This window comes from Meles meles, chromosome 7 (assembly GCF_922984935.1).
Source record: "Meles meles chromosome 7, mMelMel3.1 paternal haplotype, whole genome shotgun sequence".
Classification (NCBI taxonomy): domain Eukaryota; kingdom Metazoa; phylum Chordata; class Mammalia; order Carnivora; family Mustelidae; genus Meles; species Meles meles.
Window position 1 is genome coordinate 73362390 of NC_060072.1, and position 24935 is coordinate 73387324.

Below are 24935 nucleotides of genomic sequence, written 5' to 3' on the forward strand. Positions count from 1 at the left end.
GTCCTCCTGCCCCATATAAAAGGGCTGGGCTCTGAGGAAACCAGTTTTTCAGGCTTTTGTTCTCTGGAGGTTTTTTTTTTTCCCTCCTCTCCCCTTGTTGGCTTTTAGCGGTTCTTTGGAGGTTTAGAGGAAAGCAAACTGCACTGAGATCTCCATCTCAGAGAGACAGCTCAGTCTCTTCCCCCCTTGGTGCGCCAGAGTACACAAATTCCCCCTATGCCACGTCCCCAGTCAAGGCCTCAGGGGTCGCAGGAACTCCTGCTTGTACCCAAAACCACAAGAAATACTAGTCCAGAGAGCTCATCTCTGGTGGCTACCTCTGCTGTAGCTGTCTGGGCAAGTCCAGACCTCCAGAGAGGTCCCAACCAGAGACAGTACACTGAGATTTTCATGCTGGTCTGGGCTGGGAGTGTTCAGAATCTCATGGTTCTAGAGAGCACCAGCTAGTACCTGCACGGACCTCTGTCAATGGAGGGTGTGGAGACCCTCAGACTCCAGTCACGCAGAGCATGTGCAGAGTGCAAAAGGCTGTGGTTCTAGAGAGCGCCAGCTGGCATCCACACCAGACTCTCTCATGCACGCCACCACCCAGATGCTCTCACAGGTGCTAGCAGCTCAGGAACCAAGACCTGGCTTCTTCACTGCACTCTCTCTGGCTCAGTGCCATCCGTGGCCATCCTGGGTCTGTGGGCTAAAGCCCCTGTTCCTAACCGCCCAATTACATCAAATTCCCCTTAAGATCTTTTGCTCTTTTTGAGTCCTTTCAACCAGAGTCCAAGTTAATGCTTATCCCCAATCACAGGGCACTCTCATATTGGGGTATTACTTTCCAATGGGTCACTTCTGGTGGCTCCATCCCCTTTTTGTTTATCTTCCAATATCAGTTCAATATTCCCACTCTGCTTTACCTGTCCACTGGCATCTTCTGCCTCCATAGAGATCCAGAAGTGCGTAATTCAAATCTCAGGCTGATTTCACAGGTGATCAGATTTCTTTGGTAGATAATCAGCTCACTTTAGGGGACCAGTTGAAACAGCACCTCCTACTTCTCTGCCATCTTGTCTCCTCTCTGAGGTACTTACTTTTACTCCCATTTGACTGTTGCACAAACTAAAGCCCCTAGAGGTAAACTAATTTAACCAGTCACTGGGTGTGAGACTGAGGTGTGATTTGAACCTGAACAGTCTACCTACAGAGCTTTACTCCTAACTACTAAACTGCACTGCCTTCCTGTGAAGGCACCTTTTAGAATCTCTTCCCCCTTGAACCTGAGGACAATCTCTTGTCAGTTGGGTGATTTAGAGCAGTCATGGGAAGTACAGGGCCTGTGGACAAGAATCTCCAGAGGGAGAGGATCTAAAGTTGGAAAATGTCCCCAGGTATCTACTTATGCCCTACTCTGTCCCTCAAAGTGAGAACATCTGACTTATGATATCCTACCTGGATTATAGGGCCTGAACATGATGCCTTCAAAACAGTAGGGATTCTCTAACTGGGTGTGGGTGGTTGGTTACCCCAACCCCCCGGGAGCCTAATATTTTTAAACAAGTGTCCTCAAAGGCAAATGATTCTTTATCACCCAGTGTGACTCATATCTGCCATGAATGATGGGCAGTCAAGGTTTTATCACCGTTGGTTTTCCTTTCATACTATCCATTTTGCTCCCCTTCCACAAGGAACGTAATACCATGTATATCTCTACATGAGCCTGAATTATAAGGGTTACTTGGCTACAAAGTATGTATTTCAATGTCCAGTATATAAGAATTCTGGATTATGGCCTCTGTCAGGTTTCTTTTCTAAGCATGGTCATTTCTTCAACAAATACTTACTGAGTACCTTCCACACAGTCTGATGGAGGAGACCAGCACCTGACCTGGAATTTGGATACATTAGGATCAATGACATGTGGGGGAAGCCAGGTGCTAGGAGAGCACATAGGAAGGGCAGCATAAGGGTCAGGGGAGAATTTCTGAGTAAACAACTGCTGAGCAGTGAACTGAAAGAGAAGTGGGGGTTAGCTAAGTGAAGGGGCCAAGAAAGCAGTAGAGGCAAGGGAACAGTGTGAGTGTCAAATTTCACAGGTGGAGCAGGAACTGGGCAGGGGATGGGGCTGGAGGAATAAGCACAGATCATATTATAAACAAAGGAAAGGGTAAGAAAGAAGGGCAGTGTGGAAGCACAGAAAAGTTTGAAGCCTGGTGTAGGGCTGGGAAAACCTCAGACAGTTAAAAAGATTCCATGAGTTAAGAATGGACACTTGTTGGGGCTCCTGGGTGGCTCAGTGGGTTAAAGCCTCTGCCTTCGGCTCAGGTCATGATCCCAGGGTCCTGGGATCGAGCCCCACATTGGGCTCTCTGCTCGGCAGGGAGCCTGCCTCCCCCTCTCTCTCTGTGCCTACCTCTCTGCCTACTTGTGATTTCTGCCTGTCAAATAAATAAAATCTTAAAAAAAAAAGAATGGACAGTTGTTATCTATCTCCTGTGCTTGTTTGTAAATCATAGCATTGGAACTGGTGAGTGGCAAATAAGGAGTCTAGATGGATTTGTAGACAGAAAGTCTGGCCCATAACCCAAGGGTTCTCTTTCATCATTTATAGAGTAGACTTTCCAATTTTGACTGGTATTTCTGCCTCTAAAATCTTCTGAGATCATTTCCTAAATTTCTCTTAAGACTGAAGCATGAGTAGGGTGGACAGTGGGGGGTTGCATGACTTTGTTTACTCTGTTCTCCACTTCTCATTTCTTGGACATATCTGTGAATTGTTCATCCAGAGTCTAGCTCCCCTTGTGGAGGGGCCATTTGAAAAGAAGTAGGAGAGAAGGAGTAAGAGGGAATCACACACAAGAGTCCTTCATTAAGAAAACTTTCAGACAACATTTTTAATGAGTTAAAAGTAACTCCCTGTGAAAAATTCATAAGAAGTCACAAGTGAATTTTAATACAAGCTCACAGGGCAGGACAGATTCTCCAGGCCCCTGGCAGCTGACACCCCAGATGGCACAGGATGAGTAGAGACCACAATGTGGCCAGTGAGGAGATTGTCTGAACAAATGAGTTCACCTTCTCTCCTGGAACCCAGAGAAGGAGGAAACAGAAGGAATTTTCTCCGTTGAGAGCAACAGAGCTAAGGGACTCATTTCTTTTCTCCTTACCTATCACACTGTCACACTGTGGACATAAAAAAGGTAGTGAATTTTTGTCTGGTTGTTTTGGGTGAGGTTTATTGAACATCAGAAATCACAACATAGCCTCTCTGTCTCCTCTCCCTTTTCAGTCATGGATCATGGGTTGGCTGCTGCCCCCATTTCTCCCAGACAGTCTGGTCCTCTCCTTCTTGAAGGTGGTTATGAAGGTCCTGTCCCTTTCTCCTTCCTCTTCTCTGTTCAAAGCACCCAAGTGGGCCAAGTGGATAAAGGGAAGGGGTGGATTGTACATTCTTGGCCATCAGTATAGCTAAATAGATGATGTAGAATGAGGAAAAGGGGGCCAAAGTGATTCTAACCTTGGGTAGCAGATTTTGGGGCTGAGAGTTTTAAGACAGAGAGAACTAATATTTGCACTTAAACTCTGATGATATATAAAGAATGGGTCTGTAATTGCAAAGAGGCATCTAGTCCATGAATTAAGGTGTCATAACTCATGCTCAAGCAGTGGGCACACATCCCGCATGTGAATTCTTGCACAATATATTAATACCCTGTTGTGTCTTACTACCTAATTAACCCAGGAAGTTATGTGACTCATGAACTCACAGAGGATTATGTTATGGGGAGCATGAAAAAGGAAAATTTTGTGGTGCTTTGGTGGCTCAGTTTGTTGAGACTCCAACACTTGGTATCGGCTCAGGTCTTGATCTCAGGGTTGTGAGTTCAGTCTCCATGTAGGGCTCCATGCTGGGCATGGATCCCACTGGAAAATAAATTAAAAACAAACAGAATGTTGGGAGGAATTTAGTACTTTTATTGGAGGGAAAGCAGCATTAATTTTTCTATGGTGTCTTTTGGTGTCAGTTTCTGTGATAGTTGGGCTGCAACAAGTTACATGCAATCTCAGTTGATTGGTTGAACACCATTGTTTAGTAATTATTTATTGTTTCCATAGGCATTCTGGAAGGATAGCATGTACCAGAAGAATCCTGGAACACTGAAAAAAAAATAAAATAAAATAAAGATAAAAAATAACCAGTAAAATTTTAAAAAGAAGATAAAAGAAGAAGAATTATGAAGCAGAACTCTAAAGCCTGAATAAAGGACCCCAGCAATCCACACCCAACCTGGCTTAACTCAGACTCACTTAAGTAGATCCAACATTCTTGACTCCCTGGGCTTACTACAGCTCTCTGATCCTTAGAGTCTTCTTCAATTCCAGCTCAAATGCTGCGTCAGGCCCTTTGCAGACTTGGTCAAAAGCTGGTGAGCAGACGCCCATTGGAGAAAAATGTGCTTGAATTTAAATCTGGCAAAAAACTGAGCACTTTGGATTTAGTGGCCCTGGGTGTGGGCCGCACAGTGGGTGTTGGTGTGTACTTCCTCGCTAATGAGGTGGCCAGTAATCAAGCAGGACCATCCATTGTGATCTGCTTTTTGGTGGCAGGTCTAACATCACTGTTGGCTGGGCTGTGCTATGCGGAGTTTAGTGCCCGGGTTCCCCATTCTGGCTCGGCATATCTCTACATTTATGTCACTGTAGGTGAACTCTGGGCTTTCATTACTGGCTGGAATCTCATCCTCTCCTTTGTTGTTGATGCATTCGTTGTGGTCCAGGCCTGGATCTTAACTTTTGACATCTTCATTGGGAACCGGATCTCTGAGACCCAGCATGAGACCATCTCACAGTATGTTCCCCAAGTCATTGCAGACAACCTACATTACTTTTTTGTCATGTTTCTGTTTTTGTTCATGGAACTGCAATATATAAGTCGGCGTGGGTTCTTCAGAGTTTTTGAAGTGGTTACATGGATAAAACTTTTGTTTCTCAGCTTTTTTATCATCTCTGGCTTCATTAAGGCAGACCTGCACAACTGGAAGCTCACAGAAGAGGACTACATACAGGCTGGACTCAATGACACCTCTAGCTTGGGCCCTCTGGGCTCTGGAGGATTTATGCCTTTTGGCTTTGAGGGCATTCTCCGTGGATCAGCTACCTGTTTCTATGCATTTATAGGTTTCAGCATTATTGTTACCAGAGTCAAAGAATCCCACAATCCTCAGCGTTCTATCCCCATGAGCATTGTGATTTCACTGCTCATCTGCTTTTTTGTGTATTTTGGTGTCTCTGCAGCACTTACACTCATGGTTCCTTACTACCAACTTCAACCTGGGAGCACCTTGCCTGAAGCATTTCTCCATGTTAGCTGGGCCTCTGTCTACTATGTTGTAGCTTTTACAATTTTCTTTAGTCTTTTTGTCAGCACCTATTGGGGCTTTACGTTCCCCATACATTGGGTGATAGCCATGATGGCAGAGGATTGCCTCCTGTTCCCTTTTCTTGCCAGATTTGTTTTCAAAACATATTCCCATATCATGTCCACTGTGATCTTCATCATTATTGCAGTAATCATGGTATTCTATTTTAGACTCACTGATCTTCTGGACCTCAGGTCAGTTGGGACCCTGATATCTTACTCCTTGGTAGCTTTTTGTGTTCTCATCATCAGGTATCAGCCTGAAAGGAAGAAGGAGGAAAATGAAGAAGAGCTGCAGGGGGAGAATGGGGGAAATGTAGCACAGATGCAGGAGGAGACTGCACCTGCAGCAGGGAAGATGACTCTACAAGGACTATTTTTTCCAGGCAGCCCCACCCCCACTCCACTCTCTGGCCGGGTTGTCTGTGTTTGCTCCTCACTGCTGGTTCTGCTGCTGACTCTCCTCTGCCTGGTGCTGGCCCACTGGCCAGGTCTGCTTTCTGGAGATGCAGGGCCGATCACAGTGGTTGTGCTGCTCCTGGTGCTCATCATTGGGATCACTGGGGTCATCTGGAGACAGCCACAGAGCTCCTCTCCCCTTCCCTTTAAGGTCCCTGCTCTGCCTCTCCTCCCACTCCTGAGCATCTTTGTGAATGTTTGCCTTATGATGCAGATGTCAGCTGGCACCTGGCTGAGATTTGGTGTCTGGATGCTGATTGGGTTTGCTATCTACTTCAGCTATGGGATCCAGCATAGTCTGGTAGCTTAACCCTTCTTATGGACCCAAAATCTTGATCTTGAACTCAGCAATACCAGTATGTATTTGTCTTGACATCATCTCACCAGAAGGCAACCTGGTCCCCTACACAATAATTGGGTGTACTCCTGAGAACGTGGAAATGTGCGCTCCTATGAGATATTGGTGTGGGAACACTAATAGAGCTTCATATTTAAGGTACAGTGAAGGATGTGTCTTTGCTCCCCCACCTTTTTTTTTTTTTTTTTTTACTTTCTATTCTTCAAGTGTGTCTATAGCTGCTTATTGGCTTTTACAAAATTAGTATTAAAAGAAACTTTAAAAAAGTGTTTTCTTTTCCTTTGGTTAAATATCCACTGGTAAATGGGGGTACCTAGCTGTCTCAGTTAATAGAGCACGATTCTTGTTCTCAACATGTCTTATTCTCGGGCTTGTGAGTTTGAACTCCTCATTGGCTGTAGAGCTCACTTAAAAAAATATCCAGTAGCAGAATTAATGGATCATATGGTAGTTCTTTTTTAAAAAATTTTAAGAAATCTCCACACAGTTTTCTATAATGCCTGCACCAGTTGACATTACCACCAACAATGCATGAAGATTCCTTTTTCTCCATATCTTTGGCAACACTTGTTTTTCTTGTCTTTTTTATTTTAGCCATCCTGACAGGTATAAAATCACATCTGATTGCACTTTTCAATTTAATTTAATTTAATTTTTTCAGTGTTCCAAGATTCATTGTTTACGCACCAGTATATATATATATATATATATATATATAGAGAGAGAGAGAGAGAGAGAGAGAGAGACAGCACCCAGTGCTCTATAGAATACGTGCCCTCCTTAACAACCACCACCAGGCTCACCCAACCCCCCACCCTCCTCCCCTCCAAAACCCTCAGTTTGTTTCTATGAGTCCACAGTCTCTCATGGTTCATCTCCCCCTCTGATTTCCCCCAACTCACTTCTCCCCTTCACCCAATGTCCTCCGTGTTATTCCTTGTGCTTCACAAGTAAGTGAAACCATATGATAATTGGCTCTATCTGCTTGACTTATTTCACTTAGCATAATCTCCTCCAGCCCCATCCATGTTGATACAAAATCAATGTACAGAAATCAGTTGCTTCCTTATACACTAATATGAAAAATATAAAAAGGGAAATTAGAGAATTGATTCCATTTACTATAACACCAAGAACCATGAGATACCTTGGAATAAACGTAACCAATGAGATAAAGGTTCTGTACTCAAGGAACTACAGAACACTCATGAAAGAAATTGAAGCAGACACAAAAAGATGGAAGACAATTCCATGCTCACAGATTGGAAGAATAAACATTGTTAAAATGTCTATACTGTGTAAAGCAATCTATACTTTCAATGCCATCCTGATCAAAATTCCACTAGCATTTTTCAAAGAGCTGGAGCAAACAATTCTAGAATTTATATGGAATCAGAAGAGACCCTGAATTACTAAGGAAATGTTGAAAAAGAAAAACAAAACTGGGGATATCATGTTGCCTGATTTCAAGATTAACTACAAAGCTGTTATTGCACTTTATAAAAAGAGTTTAATATGTTTATTTTTTTTGTTCAGTTAGCAGACATATAGTAATCATTTGTATTTCCCTGATGATTAGTAATGCTAAGCATCTTTTCATGTGTCTGTTGGCCATCAGTATGTCTTCTTTAGAAAAATCTCTCTTCAAATCCTGTGACCATTTTTTAATTGGATTTTTGGTTTTTTTTTGTATTGAGTTGTATAAGTTCTTTATGTGTTTTGAGTATTAACCCCTTATTGACATGTAATTTGCAAATATCTTCTCTCTAGTAGGTTGTCTTTTTTGTGTGTGTGTGTTATTGATGGTTTCCTTTTCTGTGCAAAAGTGTTTTTGTTTCATGAATTTGAAAAGATATATGCACCCCTATATTTATGGTAGCATCATTTACAATAGCCAGGATATGGAAGCCACCTAAATGTGCATTGATAGAAAAATGAATAAAGAAGATGTGGTCTAGAATGGATAAGGAAGATGTGGTACATATACACGATGGAGTATTATGCCTCCATCAGAAAGGATGAATACCCAACTTTTGTAGCAACATGGACGGGACTGGAAGAGATTATGCTGAGTGAAATAAGTCAAGCAGAGAGAGTCAAGTATCATATGGTTTCACTTATTTGTGGAGCATAACAAAGAATATGGAGGACATGGGGAGATGGAGAGGAGAAGGGAGTTGTGGGAAATTGGAAGGGGAGATGAACCATGAGAGACTATGGACTCTGAAAAACAACCTGAGGGTTTTGAAGGGGCGGGGGGTGGGAGGTTGGGGAACCAGGTGGAGTGTAATAGGGCACATATTGCATGGAACACTGGGTGTGGTGCAAAAACAATGAATACTGTTACATTGAAAATAAATAAATAAATTAAAAAAAACACAAAACAAAACAAAACAAGAAGATGTGGCCTATATGTATATCCAATGGACTATTACTCAGCCACAAAGAAGAATGGAATCTTGGAATTTGTAATAGCATGGATGAACTGCATGAGTATAACGCTAATTGAAATATATCAGTCTGAGAAAAACAAATGCCATAGGTTTTTACTCTAAAGTAGAATTAAATTAATAAGAAAATTAAAAAGAAAAAAGAAAACAAGAGAGACAAACAGCAATACCAAAAATAAAATAAAATAATGAAAAATCACAACACCCTGGACTGCTAAATAAAGGGAACAAACTTGTGGTTGCCAAAGGAGAAATGGGTAGGGGAATGGGTGATTTAAATAAAGGGAATTAAGAGTACACTTATCTTGATGAACACTGAAACACATGTGGAATTATTGAGTCATTGTATTGTGCACCTGTGAGTAATACATCAACTCTGCATGTTCATTACACTTACATAAAAAAAAGAAACTAGAAAAAGATAAAAAAAATGAAATATGGCCTCTGCACTTAAGAAGCTTATATTCTAATACAAAGGGAGTGTTGTTATAAGTAATATACAAATAAAAAGTCTTGGGAATTCAGAGTGAAGGATGATCATTTTTGGCTGGCACAGGGGTGAAGGTTGATGGTGAAAGCAGAAAATACTTTGTAGAGGAATGGCTTTTGAGTTGGCTCACTTCACGGATAGAATTTGCCACATATGGGTGGTGGGTAGAGACTGTAGGCAGAAAGAACAACACTAGGAAAAGCACAGGAAAAGGAAGCCGTGTTCAGAGCACACTGAGTGGGCTGAATAGCTTGAGCCTTGGCTGCGTGAGGGGACAACAGAGCATGCACAGGTGGACTGGAGCCAGAGCTCTCCCCTGGACACAAAGCACTTTGGCTTTAAAGCCACTGCCCATGCTGAAAATCCCTGGGTTGGAATTTTTTAGCACAATCTTCATTCTTGGACTTTAAAATTCTCTACTGTTGTCTGCTTTGGTCCACCTGCTCAGAAAGTGCACAATTGAGGGCCACATGGCCTGGGTTCTCTTCCTGTTTCCACCACTAAGTAGCATTATGACCTTGAACAAGGCACTCAGTTGTTTCCATGCTCCATTTATGTGTAGCAGGAGAGGTCACAACTTGTCATTTCTCTAGTTCCATTTCCTTAATAAATTCTAGGATTTCATCTGGTTCTTCTGTCCTGTTATTCTCTCAACTAGGTCTCTCTACTGTACATGATCTGAACCTGCATCCTGCCTACCTTTCACTACAACCAACTGTTGGAGCTGTAGAGATACAATAAATAACACCCCACTTCCCCCTCCTGTGTTTGGAACCTACTGATAATCATGACATAATCAGACATGATTAAACTATCAGTTGTAGATCTGCAGTCTACTTGGCTTGCTAATCCTGCATGACTAATTAGACAGATTTACTCCTCATCACAAGTAGAGCTGAGTGTCCCTGGCCTACTACCATAGGAGAGAGACTTCTTTAATTAGGTTTTCTCCTGTATGAGCAGGTTGTATTGCATATGTCCAGTGAGCAGTTTTGTTCTGGACAAAAAAAGAAAACCAACAAAACACAAAAGATGCTAACCGGCTATGCTCAGTATTATGTCTTCACTTCGTTAATCAAGATCCCAGTGAAAGAGGGCCCAGTGGAGTGTGGCCAGGAATACTATTCTGCTCAGTGGTGCTCAAACGTCAGAGGTGCCATGACACTTGGAGGGATTATGGAGACAGATTGCTGGGCCCTGTCTCCAGTGTTTGGAATTCAGGGGGTTCAGGTGGGGCCCAGAGCTTGTACTTATAACATGTTCGCAGATGATGTTGATGCTGTTGGTCCAGGGACCAAACTTTGAACACCAAAGCTCCAGCTGAAGCCTCTTCATGCATAAAGTTGAAGTGAGAGAAACAAAGGCACCCCTTGTACACTCACCTTCATTTAATGAAATATGTAGATTAAAGTACCATCGTTAGTGCTTTCTAGTGGACAAATCATAATGAATATTTCACAATTATATGCATAACAAATTATCACCATGTACAATTTAAATACCTTAGAACTTTATATGTCAACTGTATAATAATTCAGAAATTTAAAAAATAGCATAGCACAGTTATCTGTGTCTTTCTTTTCTTTTCTTTCTTTCTTTCTTCCTTTCTTCCTTTCTTTTTTCTTTTTCTCTTGATTATAGACCATAGGTAAGTACTGTATCCTGTTCACTCCTAGAGAGCATCAGCTGAGGCCAGACACATAATGACCGTTTAATAAATTCATGCTAAATTGAATTGAGCCCTACACATTTCATTGGTACAGAAAATTCTCCTTCACTTCAGGATAGCAGTGTGATGCTCCTTTAAAACTGTCCTTGGGAAACCCTTAACACACATTTGTCTCCATCCAGAACTCTCTGTGCCCAGCGTCTAGAACTGTGCCTAGGCGCCTGTAGTTTTGCCTTTATGTGGCTATGCCTGATTTCTGGTGTCTGTCCTGTCTGTTCCATCCCTGTGAAGTCTTGCTCAGACCAAGGAGTAGGGTCTACATTTTCTCTAGATCCAACTGTAAGAATAGTGTTGTTCATTCAAAGAGCAACAGGGAAAATACAGCTCTGAGGCAAGAGAATGCCTGACATGACATCGTCTGGTCCTGTTCCATCTTTTCCCATGGGATGTGGGGAGATGCTAGAAGGAGTGAAATTAATAGCAGACCCAACCAGTTCTACCTGATTCCAGGGAATCCCTGAAGATGAGACTGGCTCCAGTGTAGGCCCAAGAGGGATCCTTCTTGATGCAGTCAGTTTTATGCTTATAGTATAGGAGGGTCAGTGTTTTTCTATTATATTAATGTATGGGGTGTGCCCTGGGAGGTAGGGAGGAAAGATACTTTCTCACTTGCTGCATTTCTCAACTTCCCACTACCAAGTAGGTGACTCAAGGGAAGCCTGTCAGAGGCAAGATTACCCATATACTTACCTACTCCTCTATATGCTTCTTTGAGGAACCGGTTCAATAACTTTCTGAAAGAAGAGGAAGCAAGATGGCAGAGGAGTAGGAGACTCAAATATAATCAGGTCCCAGGAGTTCAGCTAGACAGTTATCAAACCATTCTGAACACCTATGAACTCAACAGGAGATAGTAGAGAAGGAGAGCAGCAATTCCAGGAACAGAAAATTGACCATTTTCTTGAAGGTAGGATGTGCAGAGAAGTGAATCCGAAGTGGCGGGAAAAGAGACCGAGTGGGGAGGGGCCAGCTCCTGGCAAGCAGTAGAATGGTGGAGCATAAAATTGGAACTTTTAGAAGTCTGCTCCACTGAGGGATGTCACTCCAGAGGCTAAGCAGGGGGTGGAGCCCTCCTGGGGACAGTGTGATCTGCAGACTCATGGGGTCACATAAAGACCAAGGGTGTCTGAGAGTGGCAGAACTCCCAGGTTTCAGAGTGGGGAGTCTGGCTACAGAGATGGAGCTGAGGAGGGGCTCTCAGCTTGGGGTTACCTTAAACTGTGATCCAAGACACAGTTGGGCCACTGCTCTTTAAGCAGGAACCCCACAATTGGCAGATCTGGGGAGACACCCTCCTTCCTCCTCCAGGATGAGCAGCGCAGGAGAATGCTGCAGAAATATGCTGGGTTTGGAGACTCCAAATAGGGCCATGCACCAGAGAAAGAAATGCTCAGTCACAGGCTGGGTGAGCTCGGAGTGTGGCCTGAGACCAGGGAGACAGGAGGGATTGATTGCTTTTCTCTGAGGGCTCACTGAGGAATGGGACCCTGAGATCTTGGTCCTATGGGCCAAAGATTGGGAGGCTGACATCTTCATTCCCATCCTCCAAAGCTGTAAAGAAAACAGTGAACCCAAGCAGATTGCTTAGACTGACCCCTGGCAAGGGCAGTGCTGTTCTGCCTCAGGCAAAAACATTTGAGAATCACTGCAACAGACTCCTCCCCCAGAAGATCAGCAAGAATATCCAGCCAAGACCAAGTTCACCAATCAATGAGAACTGTGGAATTCCAGAGCTAAGGGAAAGCAACACATAGAGTTCATGGCTTTTTCCCATGATCCTTTAGTTTCTCAAAGTTAAATTTTTAAAATTTTATTTTTTTCTTATTCTACTTTTTTAAACTTTTCCTCTTTCCTACTTTAGCATTTTAAACTATTTTATCTCAGCTTATCTTATTTTATCTTTATCTTATCTTACCTTTTCTAAGAAATCTTTTTAAATTTTCATTGTTATAGTCGTATTTTATCCCTTCACTATATTTAACCTTATTTTTTTTTGTATACATATAGGTTTTTTTTTCTATTTTGGGATACAATATCTTCTAATAGATCAAAATATACCTAAATCTAGCACATGGCTTTGTTCTAGTCCCCAGCCTGATCACATTCTCTCTTATTTTTTTTTCTTTTTCCAACCAACTTCTTACCTTATCAATTCCTTTTTTATAATCTTTTTAAATTTTCATCTCCTACAGTCATATTCCATGCCTCCATTGTGTTTACCCTTATATATATATGTATATATATATGTTTTTTTTCTTTAATATTTTGGGGGGTTGTTTCCTCTAAGAGACCGGAACACACCCCAAATCAAGTGGGTGACTCTGTTCTATTCACCAGTCATATATATATATATATATTTTTTTTTTTTAATTTTTAATTTTTAATTTTTTTCTCCTTTCTTCTGCCCCTGGTTTTGGGTCTCTTCCAATTCGGTTAGTGAATATTTTTCTGGGGTCTTTGCCACCCTTTTAGTATTTTGTTCCCTCATTCATCTATTCTTATCTGGATAAAATAACTAGGTGGAAAAACACACCACAAAAAAAAAAAAGAATAAGAGGCAGTATCAAAGACTAGTGACCTAATCAATACAGATGTTAGTAATATGTCAGAACTAGAGTTCAGGATGATGATTATCAAGGCGCTAGCTGGGCTCGAAAAAAGCCTGGAAGATATTAGAGAATCCCTTTCTGGAGAAATAAAATCTCTTTCTGGAGATATAAAAGAACTAACATCTAACCAAGTTGAAATAAAAAAAGTTATTAATGAGGTGCAATAAAAAAATGGAGGCTCTTACTACTAGGATAAATGAGACAGAAAAGAGAATTAGTAATATAGAAGACCAAATGATGGAGAATAAAGAAGCTGAGGAAAAGAGAGACAAACAACTTCTGGATAATGAGGGGAGAATTTGAGAGATAAGTGATACCATAAGATGAAACAATATTAGAATAATTGGGATTCCAGAAGAAGAAGAAAGAGAGAGGAGGGCAGAAGGTATATTGGAGCAAATTATAGCACAGAATTTCCCTCATATGGCAAACAGAACAAGCATCAAATTCCAGGAGGCACAGGGAACCCCTTCAAAATCAACAAAAATAGGTCCACACCCTGTCGACTAAGGGTAAAACTTACAAATCTTAGTGACAAAGAGAAAGTCCTGAAAGCAGCTCAGGACAAGAGGTCTGTAACATACAATCATAGAAATATTAGATTGGCAGCAGACCTATCCACAGACCTATCTACAGAGAGCTGGCAGGCAAGAAAGGACTGATATATATATATATATATATATATATATATATATATATATATATCATGGCATGATATAGTCAGAGCACTAAACAAGAAAAATAGAAAACCAAGAATACTATATCTAGCTAAGCTATCACTGAAAACAGAAGGAGAGATAAAAAGCTTCCAGGACAAACAAAAACTAAAACAATTTGTAAACACCAAACCAGCCCTCCAGGAAATGTTGCAAGGGGTCCTCTAAGCAAAGAGGGAGCCTAAAAGTAACATAGACCAGAAAGGAAGAGAGACAATATACAGTAACAGTCACCTTATAGGCAATACAGTGAAGCTAAATTCATATCCTTCAATAGTTACCCTGAATGTAAATGGACTAAATGCCTCAATCAAAAAACACAGGGTATCAAAATGGATAAAAAATAAGCCCCATCAATATGTTGTCTACAAGAAACTCATTTTAGGCCCAAACACACCTCCAGATTGAAAGCGATGGGGTGGAAAACAATTTACCATGCTAATGGACATCCAAAGAAAGCTGGGGTGACAATCCTTATATCAGACAAATTAGGTTTTAAGCCAAAGACTATAATAAGAGATTAGGAAGGACACTATATCATACTCAAAGATCTAACAATTTTAAATATCTATGCCCCTAACATGGGAGCATCCAACTATATAAACCAATTAATAACAAAATCAAAGAAACATGTCAACAATAATACAATAATAGTAGGGGACTTTAACACCCCCTTCACTGAAATGGACAGATCATCTAAGCAAAAGATGAACAAGGAAATAAAGGTCTTAAATGACACACTGGACCAGATGGAAATTACAGATGTATCCAGAACATTCCATCCCAAAGCAACATAATACACATTCTTCTCCTGCACATGGAACATTCTCCGGAATAGATCACATCCTGGGTCACAAATCAGTTCTCAACTGGTACTAAAAGATTGGGGTCATTCCCTGCATATTTTCAGACCACAATGCTCTGAAACTAGTACTCAGTCACAAGAGAAAAGTTGGAAAGACCTCCAGTACATGGAGGCTAAAGAGCATCCTACTAAAGAATGAATGGGTCAACGAGAAAATACAAGAAGAATTTTTTAAAAATTCATGGAAACAAATGAAAATGAAAACACAAGTTTTCAAAATCTTTGGGATGCAGCAAAAGCAGCCCTGAAAGGAAAGTACATAGCAACACAAGACTTTCTGAAGAAACAAGAAAGATCTCAAGTACACAATCTAACACTAAACCTAAAGGAACTGGAGAAGGAACAGCAAAGAAAGCCTAAACCCAGCAGTAGAAGAGAAATAATAAAGTTCAGAACAGAAATCAATGAAACAGAAACCAAAAGAACAGTAGAACAAATCAATGAATCTAGGGACTGGTTCTTTGGGAATTAATAGGATTGATAAACCCTTGGCCAGACTTATCAAAAAGAAAAGAGAAAGGATGCAAGTTAATAAAATCATGAATGAAAGAGGAGAGATCACAACCAACACCAAAATAATACAACCAATTATAACAAAATATTATGAACAACTATATGCCAGCAAATTTGACAATCTGGAAGAAATGGGTGCATTCCTAGAGACATATAAACTACCAAACCTGAACCAGGTAGAAAAGAAGACCCAAATAGACCCACATCCAGTAAGGAGATTGAAGCAGTCATCAAAAATCTCCCAAAAAACAGGAGCCCAGCCAGATGGCTTCCCAGGGGGAATTCTACCAAACATTTAAAGAAGAATTAATACCTATTCTCCTGAAACTGTTCCAAAAAAATATAAATGGAAGGAAAACTTCCAAACTCATTTTATGAGGCCAGCATTACCTTGATCCCCAAACCAGACAAAGACCCCATCAAAAAGGAGAATTACAGACCAATACCCTTGATGAACACGTTGCAAAAATTCTCACCAAAATACTAACAATAGGATCCAACAGTACATTAAAAGGATTATTCACCACGACCAAGCAGGATTTATTCGTGGGCTGCAAGTTTGGTTCAACATCCACAAATCAATCAGCGTGATACACTACATATGATGAACCATATGATACTCTCAATAGATGCTGAAAAAGCATTTGACAAAGTAGAGCATCCTTTCTTGTTCAAAATCCTTCAAAGTGTAGGGATAGAGGGTACATACCTCAATATCATTAAAGCTATCTATGAGATACCCACAGTGAATATCGTTCTCAATGGGGAAAAACTGAGAACTTTTCCCCTAAGGTCAGGAACACGGCAGAGCTGTCCACTATCACCACTGCTATTCAACATAGTACTAGAAGTCCTAGCCTCAGCAATCAGAAAACAAAGAGAAATAAAATGCATCTGAATCAGCAAAGAAGTTAAGCTCTCACTCTTTGCGGATGATATGATACTTTATGTGGAAAACCCAACAGACTTAACTCCAGAACTCCTAGAACTCATACAGGAATTCAGTAAAGTGTCAGGATTAAAATTAATGTACAGAAATCATTTGAATTTCTATAAATTTCTATAAACCAACCACAAGACAGAAGAAAGAGAAATTAAGGAGTCAATCCCATTTACAACTGCACCCAAAACCATAAGATACCTAGGTATAAACCTAACCAAAGAGGCAAAGGATGTGTACTCAGAAAACTATAAAATAGTCACAAAGGAAATTGAGGAAGACACAAAGAAATGGAAAAATGTTCCATGCTCATGGATTGGAAGAATAAATATTGTGAAATATTGTGAAAATGTCTATGCTACCTAGAGCAATCTACACCTTTAATGCAATCTTTATTAAAATACTGTCATTTTTTTCAAAGAAATGGAACAAATAATCCTAAAATCTGTATGAAACCAGAAAGGACCCTGACTAGCCAGAGGAATGTTGAAAAAGAAAACCAAAGTTGGTGGCATCACAATTCCAGACTTCAAGCTCTATTACAATGCTGTAATCAACCTTATGCTCCACAAGTAAGTGAAATCATATGATAATTGACTCTCTCTGCTTGACTTTTTTTACTCAGCACAATCTCCTCCAGTCCCATCCATGTTGATACAAAAGTTGAGTATTCATCCTTTATGATGGAGGCATAATATTCCATTGTATATATGGACTATATCCTCTTTATCCATTCATCTGTTGAAGGGCATCTTGGTTCTTTCCACAGTTTGGTGACTGTGGCCATTGCTGCTATGAACATTGGGGGTACATATGGCCCTTATTTTCACTGCATCTGTATCTTTGGGGTAAATACTCAGTAGTGCAACCACAGGGTCATAGGGTAGCTCTATTTTTAGTTTCTTAAGGAATCTCCGCACTGTTTTCCAATGTGGCTTCACCAACTTGCATTCCCGCCAACAATAAAAGAGGGTTCCCCTTTCTTCACATCCTCTCCAACACTTGTTGTTTACCGTCTTGTTAATTTTGGCCATTCTAACTGGTGTAAGGTAGTATCACAATGTGGTTTTGATTTGAATCTTTCTGATGGCTAATGATGATGAACATCTTTTCATGTGTCTGCTAGCCTTTTGTACGTCTTCTTTGGAGAAGTATCTTTTCATATCTTCTGCCCATTTTTTGACATGAGTATCTGTTTTGTGTGTTGAGTTTGAGAAGTTCTTTATAGATCCTGGATATCAGCCCTTAGTCTGTAGTTTCAATTGTGAATATCTTCTCCCATTCCATGGGTTGCCTCTTTGTTTTGTTGACTGTTTTCTTTGCTGTGCAGATGCTTTTGATAGGAGAAGGAAAGGAAAAGTTAATTGAGAGAAATTAGCTGAGGAGATGAACCACAAGAGAGTGTGGACTCTGAGAAACAAACTGAGGGTTTTGGAGGGGTTTGGGTGGAGGGTTAAGTGAGCCTGGTGATGGGTATTAAGGAGGGCATGTATTGCATGGAGCACTGGGTATGTTTCATAAACAATGAATCTTGGAACACTGAATAAATAAAATAAAATAAAAACATAGTTGTAATCATCAAGACAGTATGGTACTGGCACAAAAACAGACACATAGATCAATGGATCAGAAAAAAAAGTCCAGAAGCAGACCCTCAATTCTATGGTCAACAAATCTTTGACAAAGCAGGAAAGAATGTCCAATGCGAAAAAATACAGTCTCTTCAACAAATGGTGTGGGGAAAATTGGACAGCCACATGCAGATAAATGAAACTGGACCATTTCCTTACACCACACATGAAAATAGAATCAAAATGGATGAACTACCTCAATGTGTGACAGGAATCCATCAAAATCCTTGAGGAGAACAGAGGCAGCAACCTCTTTGACCTCAGATGCAGCAACTTCTTCCTAAAAACATCACCAAAGGCAAGGGAAGCAAGGGCAAAAATGAACTATTGGGACTTCATCAAGATCAAAAGCTTTTGCACAGCAAAGGAAATAGTCAGAAAAACCAAAAGACAACTGACAGAATGGGAGAAGATATTTCCAAATGACATATCAGATAAAGGGCTAGTATCCAAAATCTGTAAAGGACTTATCAAACTCAACACCCTAAGAATAAATAATCCAATCAAGAAATGGGTAGAAGACATGAACAGACATTTAGGCAAGGAAGACATCCAGATGGCCAACAGACACATGAAAAAGTGCTCCACATCACTCGGCATCAGGGAGATACAAATCAAAACCACAGTGAGATACCACCTCACACCAGTCAGAATGGCTAAAATTAACAAGTCAGGAAATGACACATGTTGGTGAGGATGCAGAGAAAGGGGAACCCTCCTACACTGTTGGTGGGAATGCAGTCTGGTACAGCCAATCTGAAAAAACAGTATGGTACAGCCAATCTGAAAAAACAGTATGGAGCCAATCTGAAAAAACAGAAAAAAAATCCTCAAAAAGTTGAAAGTAGAGCTACCCTATGATCCAGCAATCACACTACTTGGTATTTACCCTAAAGATACAATGTAGTTATTTGAAGGGGAATGTGCCCCTGGAATGTTTATGACAGCAATGTCCACAATAGCCAAACTATGGAAAGAACCTAGATGTCCATCAACAGATGAATGGATAAAGAAGAGGTAGTACATATCTACAATGGAATACTATGCAGCTATCAAAAGAAACAAAATATTGCCACTTGCAATGATGTGGATGGAACTAGAGGGTATTATGTTGAGTGAAATAAGTCAATCAGAGAAAGACAGTTATCATATGGTCTCTCTGATATGAGGAATTTGAGAGGCAGGGCGGGGATTGTGGGGAGTAGGGAAGGAAAAAATGAAATAAGATGGGATCAGGAGGGAGACAAACCTTAATCTCATGAAACAAACTGAGGGTTTTCTTGGGGGATAGGGATAGGGTGGTTGGGTTATGGACATTGGAGAGTATATGTGCTATAGTGACTGCTGTGAAATGTGTAACCGTGATGATTCACAGACCTGTACCCCTGGGGCAAATAATATGTCGTATGCTAATTTTAAAAAACCCTCTGAAAACACCTAAAATTCTCTGAGGAGAGAGAATTGATACCCCTGCATGGGGAGAAAAATGGACAGAAATAGGAGGACTAATAATTGAGGCATCATTATTCTGGAAGGGAAGGTATGATTTGAAACTGAGAAAGAGGTATTTGTTACAAAACACTCCCTGGACAAGGTTGTCTATGGAAAAATTTGGGAAATGAAAGCCAGGGGAGTTGGTGGGGTGCCTGTGTGGCTCAGTGGGTTAAAGCCTCTGCCTTCAGTTCAGGTAATGATCTTGGGGTCCTGGGATTGAGCCCAGCATCATGCTCTCTGCTCAGTGGAGAGACTGCTTCCTCCTCTCTCTCTCTGCCTGCCTCTCCACCTACTTGTGATATCTCTGTCAAATAAATAAATAAAATCTTAAAAAAAAAAAAGCCAGGGGAGTTGGAAAGGAAATGGGACAGTAATTCTGGGCTACATGGACCTTTAGGAGCCATGAAAGAATGAAACTCTTTTGAGGGATGTGTTCTTTCACACTTGAAGGAAATTTATGAGTCACATTTGTATTGCATATTGTGTATTGTGTATTGTGTATTGTGCCATGGAGTGACATTCTTGAATAAGGAGGGATGAGATATGATTTGTATTGCCACTGGAGGGTAGACAGAAGGAAGGGTGTGGACAGATGTACTCTTCCTGGAAGACAGTTGTACCAACTGCTGCAGTCATCTAGATCCTGCTCTTCAATGTGTGGGCCATGGACCTGCAGCCAGGGTGTCCCCTGGGAGCTTCTTAGAAATATAGAATCTCAGGTTCCAGTGTGGACCTGCTGAATCAGTATCTGCATTTTTAACAGGCTCCCAAGTGATTTGTAAGGTCTTTTAAGTTTGAGAAGTACTGGCCTTAGATGTGAGATGACAGGTGTCTGGCCTCAGATGAACACTATGGAAGGTGTGAAAACTTTAGAACTGGGACACAGGAGGAGGGGCCTAGGTTAGGGAACTGAATTTGGGGAAGAGGGAGAAATGTGGCACTCGACTGCCCACCTATCTCCAGGACTCCCATACCAGTCACTATGGCAGGGTTTAGCACTCTGCCCATGGTGGGAAAATAGCCTGTGGGGCCCTCCTTCAAGTCTGCCTGGTCCTCAGGGGCCCTCTGGGCAAGCGTTGGATTGGTGGTGACTGATGCCAATTATATTTCCCCTCCTGCATATGATAGTCTTAAAAGAACTGGGGAGGTCATAATAGTCATGTCCCAATTCAGGGTTGTACTGTCCCTTAATCAAATGAGTGATAATCTGAAGATACTAATTGATGAGGTTATGGAGGTTGGGGGATGAGATAGGAATTCTTAACTATCTGTCCTAGAAATTAGGCAACTTTCATCTTTTGAATGCTTTCAGGAGAGAACAGATGTCTACATAAGGGGTTTTACCCAACCCGATAGGGAACACATTATGCTTTTTAAGGGATCTTTGATGATTATTAATTGGTTAATAATAAATAGTATGAGACCTATAGTTCCAGACACCTGGACTGATGGGCAATGGAACAATGTTACCAGGTGGGCAATGGAGAATTTTATTTTCCTTTAAAAAAAATTTTTTTTTTTTTTGAGAGAGAGAGAGGACAAACAAGCTGGGAGGAGCGTCAGAGAGAAGGAGAAGTAAACCCCCCACTGAGCAAGAAGCCCAAGATCCATAAGACCACAACAAGAGCCAAAGGCAGATGCCCAACCAACCAAGCCACCCAGGTGCCTCCATTGGAGAATTTTCTTAGCTTTTCAAGGGTTTGTGTACCTCTTTTCTTATAAGAATATATGATAAATAAGGGCCAATATTAAAAGAAAATAGATGAAGATTGAACATAATGAAGAATTTTCTGAGATCAGGAGGTGATGAGGGAAATGGGAAGGCTAGGCTCTGTGGCTGTGTGCATGCCTGTCTTACTTGGGTGTGGAATGCCTCAGATGGGCTCCTGCCCAGAAACAGGGAAATGTACACAATGAACTCTCAAAATCTTTGTTATCCCATGACTTCTCCAGTCAACTTCCTAAATGACGGGCTGGGTGTATATAGGTATATATAGGTGGTGAGTAATGGGGATGATGAATGGCAGAAGAAAAAACACATCTTATTAGAGCACTGAAATCTGCTATCAGTAACTCTCCTTGATTTGGGAGAATATATTGGAATTAGGGCTCAAACAGATTTTAGGTTTACAGGTGCTTCCTCTCTCCATGTATTCATCTTGTGTCATAGGAGATTTTAAAACCTCCTAAGGGAAAGGAACATCTCTCTCATGCATTACTTCCTTCTATGTCCACAGCCCCATAGTGATGATGATGATTATATAGCTACCATTTGTGAGTACTCTAAGCACTTTACATAATCACCTATTTCATACAATGTTGAATGAGGTGAGTGTTGTTGGGCTCATTTTATTTTATTTTTTTAAAGATTTTATTTATTTGACAGACAGAGATCACAAGTAGGCAGAGAAGCAGGCAGAGATAGAGAGAGAGAGAGAGAGAGAGGAGCAGGCTGCCCAGTGAGCAGAGAGCCTGATGTGGGGCTCGATCCCAGGACCCTGAGATCATGACCCGAGCTGAAGGCAGAGGCTTAACCTACTGAGCCACCCAGGCAACCCTGTTGGACTCATTTTAGAAATGTTGAAACTAAGACAAAGAGAGGTTAAGTCACTTGTACAAAGTGAGTAGCTTGGATTTGTACCACGTTTGAGCAAAGTCTTGTACCTGTAACCCATGAGCTATACTCTGCATGGAATATCAGCTGAGTGAGGGACTGCTGATCAGTGAAACTTGATGGCATAGAGGTAATTGAAAGACAGTGGATAATTTCCAATAGTGAACAATGAGAAAACAATTTCTATGTGTTTGGGGGCATGTGGTCAGAGACACACTTAGTGACACATACAGCTCATAGTCAGACAATCTCTCCTGGGCCCCACCCTGTAGTCAGGAGCCTGGAAAGGGAACAAGCTGGGAAGATGTAGTCATAAAGCTCCTCACTGAAAGTCATGTGTGTGCACCAAATGCATGGATATTTGTGTTTGAAATTTGAGTAGAAATATGCATCAGGGAGTGAGGTATATTCCTCTTGGTATGTCTACAAACATGGGCATATTTTTAGACTTATCGGGTATGATTGTGTGTGTGTGTGTGTGCGCGCGTGCGCGCGCACGTGTGTGTGTGTGTGTGCAGGTACACAATCCCTGAAGGAGTTCAACCAGCACTAAGGAACCAGGAGCCTTCCAACCCTGGCCATGGTTGGTGTGTTTCTTCTAAACCCTGATATTTATTTTTCATCACCTCTCAAGGAAACCCTAATGAGTTTCTTTCTAGGAAGTTCATGGCTAAGATTCTGGGCTGCTGTGGAGCCCTATCCATCTGTGACAGTCAGAAGAGGTTCAGAGAGAAAGAGCAACAGCAGTCTCAAGGAAACCCCTCCTGTGTTTTACCCTCTAACCTCATACACAGCTGCAGTTACAGCCACACCCCCCACATCAACACCTCCTCTCCCCTAGAAGACCTTCAGAGAAGGTCCTCAGAGAAGTCCTTGTATTTACCTCTTCCCTTTCCTTTAAGCTACCTCAGGAAGAGGAGAATTATAATTTGTACTAATTAAGGAATCTAGAGTGGGGATTGTGAGAAGCTGGTCATTTGTGGAATTAATTTCATAAAATACAGTGAGCTCTGACAGAAACAATGATGGTAAGAAGAGTTGAATATCTCTGTTTCCTTCTTTAGAAAACCTGAAGCAAAGGTCCTGGAAGCAGGAGGCAAGACCTGCAGGTGGTTTGAAGGCAGAACAGCCAGGAAGCCACTCCTCCACCTGCCAGTACAGTTCTTGGGAGGCTATTTTGTGAGGGATTTTTATGACAAACTTTAGTTTATATGTGACATTTAACAGCATCTCTGTCCAGAGAAGGAGGAATTTTGTTAATCCTGCTTTACAGGTGATAAAACTGAGGCTCAGAGAGGTGATGTCAAGGGCCCAAGGTAACACAGCATATGAAGAGGCAAAGGCAGGACTTGAACTCAGGTCCTTGCTGCTGAGCTCTTGCTCTTTCTCCCCCACCACTGGGGAGAAGTTCTTACTCTTCTATGTGTCTGCCTCAGCTGCAGGTTGGGGGTGGGGCTGAGTTGGGGGTGACAGGTGGTGCTCTGAAGTTTTTGTTGTGTGAAGGACTAAGTTATCTCTGTACTCCCGCAGTGTGGGTAACAGTCCTAGAGACCCTGGTGGCAGGAGGGGGGATAGAGCAGAGGAGCTCCAGTGTGGGCCAGGAAACTGGAAATAGCTTTCCTGTGGGTTTACCTGCTTTCTCCATATGTTCTAGATCTCTAGGATGTAGAGGACTGGGCTCTGTGACCTTAGAAGAATGGACTAGAGTGGAGCGTATGTGTGCACAAGTGTGTTTGATGAGTGTACAAGAGTGTGTAAGTCTGGGTGTGCATGCCTGTCTGTTAATGAGTTTGTGAGTATGTGTCTTTATGTTGCATACATGTGAGAATGTCTGTGATGTGTGGGTGTGTATATGTGTGCAATTTGAGGATATACATCTGTGTATAAGTGTGAGCGTGTGTGTGCATATGTGTGTGTGTGTATGTTGTAACTAGGGGAGCCTGAAGAACCATAGTTGCAGGTGTCTTTGATTTGTGCACATTTCCAGCAGGTACAGCTTTGGGGTAGGGGGTGGGGGAGGCTAGGAGAGGAAGGCTGTTAGTGCTGGGCTATGGGGGATGAGGAGCCTGAGCATTGGGTGTCTCTGCCCTGCCAGGTACAGGGGATGGCATCAGGGTGCTGGGTCAGAGGCTGGGTGGAGACTGGGTCCTGAGGCCTGCTCTTAGGTCCTGAGGCCTGCTCTACAGTGGAAGAGCTCAGAGGCCCTGCTCTGACCAGAGAGGGACATAAAGAGGTGGCACCTGGGTGGGAGGGAGGCCAGACAGTGGAGGGTTCAGGCCTCATCTCTCCCCACCCCCACCAGGCTGCAGCTCTTAACACTAAGCTCCACCCATTCTGCATGAGGGCCTGAGAGTCCCCAGAAGTCCCTGTGTGCCCCCCGATGAGTCTGGGATGACCAGAGTCACACTGAAAACTTCTGTCTCTGGTTGGGACTACCCAGGCAGGTCCAGAACAAGTCCTTGTCTCTTGGAGGCATCTGGTGAGGCCATGTGAGCATTCTTACTGAATGTCACAGCAGCTGAGGGTGTCAGAGCCCTTGTGCTGGGAAGTTCTCACTGAGTCTAACTCAAATCCACTTGTGGCACTTCCTGATCTATGAGTATGAGCCCTCCCATCCCCCAACATGGAAGGAGTTTCTTCTGGATGGGAAGTGAGTCAGA

General features: G+C 41.8%; 2 protein-coding genes across 2 annotated transcripts in view; both read left to right on the plus strand.

The window, feature by feature from the left end:
* LOC123946626 (cationic amino acid transporter 3-like) overlaps positions 1-6942 on the plus strand; it is a 37753-nt gene extending 30811 nt beyond the window's left edge. Inside the window, exon 2 of the mRNA XM_046012218.1 lies at positions 4105-6942. Within this exon, the coding sequence (XP_045868174.1) occupies positions 4377-6176 (1800 nt within the window). The 5' untranslated portion in view covers positions 4105-4376 and the 3' untranslated portion in view covers positions 6177-6942. The remainder of the gene's footprint in view (positions 1-4104) is intronic.
* The window catches only part of LOC123946625 (cationic amino acid transporter 3-like), a 245849-nt gene that overhangs the window by 30745 nt on the left and 190169 nt on the right, over positions 1-24935 (plus strand). The gene's annotated exons all lie outside the window — the stretch shown is intronic.